The sequence below is a fragment of the Coenobita brevimanus genome, chromosome 23, assembly GCF_032717465.1.
Source record: "Coenobita brevimanus isolate Jiangsu-jjx chromosome 23, ASM3271746v2, whole genome shotgun sequence".
NCBI classification, from domain to species: Eukaryota; Metazoa; Arthropoda; class Malacostraca; order Decapoda; family Coenobitidae; genus Coenobita; species Coenobita brevimanus.
In genome coordinates this window covers 960212-966032 of record NC_136976.1, presented here as the reverse complement: position 1 = coordinate 966032, position 5821 = coordinate 960212, and the positions used below count along the sequence as shown (strand labels likewise).

Below are 5821 nucleotides of genomic sequence, written 5' to 3'. Positions count from 1 at the left end.
TTTTTTCTCACAGTTATCAAGGAATTTTAATAAGACTAACAGCATCATCTTAACCATTTATAAATAAAAATGGACACATGAGTTCCACACGCCACCAGGAACCATATTAAAAAAGGGCTAAAATTATAACACTGTACAATGGCAAGGAACACAGGAATGGAACGCAGGAATGGAACGCAGGAATGGAACACAGTAATGGAACAAGGGAATGGATCACCGAAACACAGGAATGGAACGCAGGAATGGAACACAGTAATGGAACAAGGGAATTGATCACCGAAACACAGGAATGGATCACAGGAATGGAACACAGTAATGGAACAAGGGAATTGATCACCGAAACACAGGAATGGATCACAGGAATGGAACACAGGAATGGAACACAGGAATGGAACACAGGAATGGAACACAGGAATGGAACACAGGAACACAGGAATGGAACACAGGAATGGAACACAGGAACACAGGAATGGAACAGTAAATATCACAGATGGGAAGACTAGCATCATGATTCTAAAGCAAGGCAACAAAACCTTAACCTAAACCGTCTCCATTACGAAGAATAAGTTAGGAAGCCAAAAATAACTTAACACCTGTAAGGCGTGAATGATTGACGCGTTTTTTTTCCACATCAAAATAAGTTATTCTTAAAGGTACAATTAACCTTGATCTCTGGTATTTAGGGAGCATTATTTCAGCAGTTATCATCCTCTCTCTCTCTCTCTCTCTTAGACTGGAGGTAGTGCTGGATTTGAGGCCTGTTCACCCTGAGTCTCCTTGGGTAAGGCTGTTTCAGTGACTATGTGATTAACGTTGAGGCAGAGACTGGATACGCCTAACTTCGCGTCTGCCTGCTTCTCTCCGGAGGCTTCAGACCTTAAGAAGCCTCCCAGGAAGGCCTTGAGACGCAGAAGAAGCCTACGTGACCAGGTGTACGAGGCTACCTTCCGCAGTGCATCGTCCTGCCGTTGCAAAGTGTAGATGTCAGGGGTTGCAATTGCCAGGGCCAGGGCGTCACTTGCCACCCAGAGCGAGTTTGTCCTCATCACCAGGGACTTGTTGACGATGGGGCCTGAAGATGGGGTTCCTTTGGCGCCCTCTACGTCATACTGGCCCGACCTGCCCATCCTTATCAGTACGCTGCAAAGGAATAAGGGCAAGGATAATAGTGATGGTAGTAGTAGTGGCAGCAGCAGTAGTAGTAATGGTTGTATAGTAGCAACAGAAGTACTAGTTGCAATAGAATCAGTAGTAGTAGTAGTAGTAGTAGTAGTAGTTAATATGTAAATCGGTAAATCATCACATTCTATCAGTACTGCAGTTCTGGTGTTTGTGTCATTATCACTCTCTTCGTCTTTTTTTTTTTTTTTTTGACATGTTTTCACCACTTCGCAGCTTATTTCAGGTAGCTCAGTGGCAGAAAAACACACTATTATGGCTCTACACCCTTTCCATGGCACTTCTTCGTGACTAGTGCCACATTCCAGTGCTAAAATCTTGTCACAGCTCAGCATGGAAGATGGAAAGATGGCAATATTAGGCCAAGTTAAAGTGGAAAATCTATAACAACATACATACTACGAAAACGATAAATGAGATACGTACCAGAATAGGACGATCATTAGGCCGCTAGCAGAGGCCCCCAGGAAGAAGTGGGCAGCGGGGAAGGTGCTGACGGAGGCGTGGTAGACGGCGGTGAAGAGGGCTGAGTTCACCATGGGCATCATACCATCAAGGGCGCCAAGAACGGCTGAGACCTTGCCTGCAGGGGGAAGATTTGGGCTATGTTGAAACTATTCCTACGATACATTAATTTTGCACAGATACATGGATCATTTTACAGTATTTCAGTACACTCGTAAACAATATTCACTGCCCCCTCTCCCGCCACCTTGTAGCCCCAAAATACGTAGCAGGTAACTTTACTCTGAGGCGAAATAGTGACCAAAATAACTGCAGTTTTAAGTGAGGTGGGAGTTGAGATAAAAATGACAAGCTTAACTTTCTCATACTTTGGTTGCTTGGGAGAGGGAGAGGATGGGTGGTAGTCGATTACTGTTTCCAAGAGAGAGCGAGCGAGCGAGCGAGCGAGAGAGAGAGAGAGAGAGAGAGAGAGAAGAGAACCTTTGGGCAACTCACCTATTTCGTCAGTAGCCACATATTTGGTCATCATGGAGCGCTGGGCGATGGTGCAGGAGTTGAGAAGAAGGGCAGCCACGGGACCTGAGAGTAAACAGAGTCCATAGCTTTACACTTTCCTTATTTAGCACTGATCGCCTTAAACATTAATATGGGACTCATTGTTACCGTAACTCCTGTACTCTCTTTCCACTTTAACTTGGTGGAAGTTTTTGCCCTTTACCATCTGATTCCACGTGGCTCAGTAAGTCAATATCACGGCCTTACATCTTTTCCATAGCACTTTTTCGTGACTAGCACCATAACCTAATGCTGACGTCACAGTACAGCCCAGCATTCAAGTTGTAGACATCAAGTTTAGGCCAGGTTTAAGTGGACAGACCATGATACCACGAAGTAACACAGGACTGATTAATGTTACTGTTATACGCTGTCTACTTTAACTTGGCGTAAAGCTGCCATCTCTTCAGGTTGAGTGCTGACTTGTAACTCTATATCAACACTAGAATATGGTGCTAATTACAAAAAGATCCTGTGCAAAAGGATGTAGAGCCGTAGTACTGTCTTATTCTGCCACTGAGTAACGTGGATTAAGTTACAAAAGGACGAAAATCCCGCCGAGGTAAGATGGACGAATAGAAGTGTGTATAGATCATTACCAAGGTTATTAAACACAGGATGAACTATTGCAATTATGCATCATTAAACAGCTACTACAACGAGCCACTCATCTCACCTATCCATATGAGGGATGGCCTGTCCTGTGTGACGCACCCGTAGAGGACGTACTCAAGGATGCCCGACGTAGCCCCCACCATGGCCAGCAGGTTGTCAGACACTCCCAGGCGGCCACTCAGCACAGGCACGGCCACAAGGGAGCCTGTAACATAGTGTAGTTTGGTGTTATACGCTGAGGAGATAGTTTAGTTGATTTACGTACAACAGTGGTTATTAACTGGTGGGGGGGGGCAGGGTACTAAAGCGTGATTTCTGGTGGTGTGTAACATGCCAGTCGATTTTGGTTTAGATCTGTGAAATGATGTGTGTGTATGAGTGTGTGTGTGTAATATATATATATATATATATATATATATATATATATATATATATATATATATATATATATATATATATAATACTATAAAATATAAAAGTGGTAAATATCTGAAACTGAATTCGATAAGGGATGCGATTTGGGAAGAACATATGATGAGAGCGGAGGGGATGCTAGCAATAAAAAAAAACTCAGGACCACTAATGTAAAGCATTTTTACAAGTAATGTTGGTGTACCCAGCGTGTTATCTGCATGATATGTCCAGGTACTCTACGTGAATGCTGAAACAGGACTCGTTATCTTACCTGTGGTGGCCATGAGGTTCTTGTAAGTGACCCAGAGGCTGTAGTCTGTGGCGTGCCAGTGCAGTTCGTGGCGGGTGAAGGCGAACACGTAGGGAGCTGAGGCAGAAGGTTAAAGTTTACTAGAGCGATCTGGAAACTCACTGACGCTATATATGCAGTTTCCTGTCAGCACTTAGCCATTTGTGTTAAAGAGCATCCGTGCAAGTATACAGTAAGTTCACTATATACTGATTTTTATAATACTGTACCATTGTTTTTCTATTAAGTTCACAGGAAATGAGATAAAATGATTGCATGTTATTTTTTTTTGGCTAATTGCTAAACTAATTTGCCACTTTTAAAAAAATTTGCAGTACTAGATGTATGAAAAAAAAAAAAAGGTTGTGGTATTTTAGATCACAACACCGAAAAGAAAGAGAAACCAGGACTTTTGTTGTCGACTGTACCGTCCTAGCATAATCCATCGACTTACATCTTGTGAGTCGTCGTAGGAGGCTGGTGACGATGAGGACGAGGATGAGTGCTCGCGTGTTGCCCGGACGTGGCCTCAGGGTGGTCCTGAAGCTGTCGTAGATGCGGCGAGGATGGAAGAAGTCCTTGATCATGGTGGCTAGGGTGGGTGTGGGTGTGGTGAGGGCGGCACTGGGTGTGGGTGTGACTGTTTTCTTCACATCGAGGCCGTACACCTTGGCCACACTATCCCTCAGACCTACTGGCACCTTCTCTGACTCACCCAACTCCTTTATCTTGGTGGCGAATGGTCCGTGACTCTCTGGCAGACAGAAAATCACGTACATGACGGCCATGAGTGAGAAGGTGAGGGAGGTGGCAAAGAGGGGCAAGTATCCCCCCATCTTGTATATGTAGGTGCCCATGAGGGTACCCATGGGTCCCCCCAGGAACCAGATACTGTTGGCCAGTCCCACCCTGCTGGTGCGGGACTCCTCGCTGGACACGTCTCCGATGTAGGAATTGGCCGCCGTTAGGAAGGACACGGCTCCGCCCCCTAGCGTGTCAAGCAGCGTGACCAGCAGGAGCACCTCGGCTGGCCAGCCATGGGCCAGGCTGGCCAGTAGGTAACCAGCAGCGTGCAGCACGTGGCCAACCTGCACGGCAACCAAAGGCACCTTACGTCCGTATTTGTCACTCCACGCACCCATGAACAGGATGAAGAACAGAGGCAGGGCAGCAGCGATGATGCCATTATAGAGAGCGAAGACACTGTACTTCTGCTGCACCTCCACGCTGGCTTCTGGATGCGCCTTCAGGTTGTGACAGACATCGTAAGGGAGGTCACACGTCACTTCACACACGCGTTCCATCTGCAGGTTCTCTATGTACACGTGCATGTTGGAGAAGGCCAGGCCGTCGAGCAGCATCAGGGGCTCCACCGTCATCCCCTTCACCATCGTGGCCACGCGAGAACACGCCTGCTTCACACGACCGCCATCTTCCTTCTTATGTACTTGATCGCCCATTATACTATCGTTTTCAGTAGGCAATAAATAACCTTGAATTTTCTTGATTTCTTACAGACGCGTTGTTATCTCAGTAATAAATAAAACTATGAGGAAATAGCTATCTTTCTATCAGTCGTGATTTTCTTACTGATGCGTTGTTATCCCAGTATCTTCTAAACTCTGTAATTAATAATCTTAAGACAAATGACTGTCTTTGAACCAGCTGTGCTTTGGTTACACAGAATTCGTTATCCCAGTACGAACAACACGAATTCGGTTCATATAACATGTAGGTAAATCTCAGAGCCTCGAGAGCCAAGTTGCCAGAGCACGGTATGTGAGAGGTGTGAAGGCAGACAGGGCTCGCCGCAGAAGATATAGGTGGGGAGATCCGCCCTGCTGACGTCAGGGGCGGCCGGGAAACAGCCCGGCACCTACTCCACACTCACCCTGACCTTGCCGTGGGAGCTTGGTCACTCACCTGCTCACAACAGCCAGCAGGTAGTCGCGGTAGTAGTAGCAGTAACCTCAAAGGAATCCACGTTATTGATTAGCATGGTCATCGCACCCCCGCAATGCTATCATGATTGGTGCCTGACAGGGACGCCTTCACGTGGTCGCACCACTATGACAGGGCATTTCCGCTGCATAATCATTCGTCCCTCAGCCCCTCCCTGTTTCAAGAAAGAGGGATGGGGAACTACAGGAGAAGGGGAAGCTCAGCCAGCAGTCCACCGGGTTCCCTTCCACAAGAGCCCAGAGTCACAACAACTATTACAATAAAAAAATTCTTTGCCCTTCCCCCCCTCCAGGGAAGCGTCAACCATTTTCAAAAGGGGCGGGAGGACTCAGAGGAAAAACG

The 5821-nt window shown here is 46.4% G+C and overlaps 1 protein-coding gene across 1 annotated transcript; it reads right to left on the bottom strand.

Moving 5' to 3' along the window:
• Positions 1–728: 728 nt before the first annotated feature.
• Positions 729–4908, bottom strand: LOC145393050 (proton-coupled folate transporter-like). The gene is made up of 6 exons (XM_080267388.1): positions 3972–4908; positions 3500–3595; positions 2876–3019; positions 2140–2223; positions 1606–1762; positions 729–1140 (listed from the first exon to the last, which is right to left on the bottom strand). Exons 1-6 carry the CDS (start codon positions 4906–4908, stop codon positions 729–731), a joined length of 1830 nt encoding a protein of 609 aa, XP_080123514.1.
• Between the last annotated feature and the right edge of the window lie 913 nt (positions 4909–5821).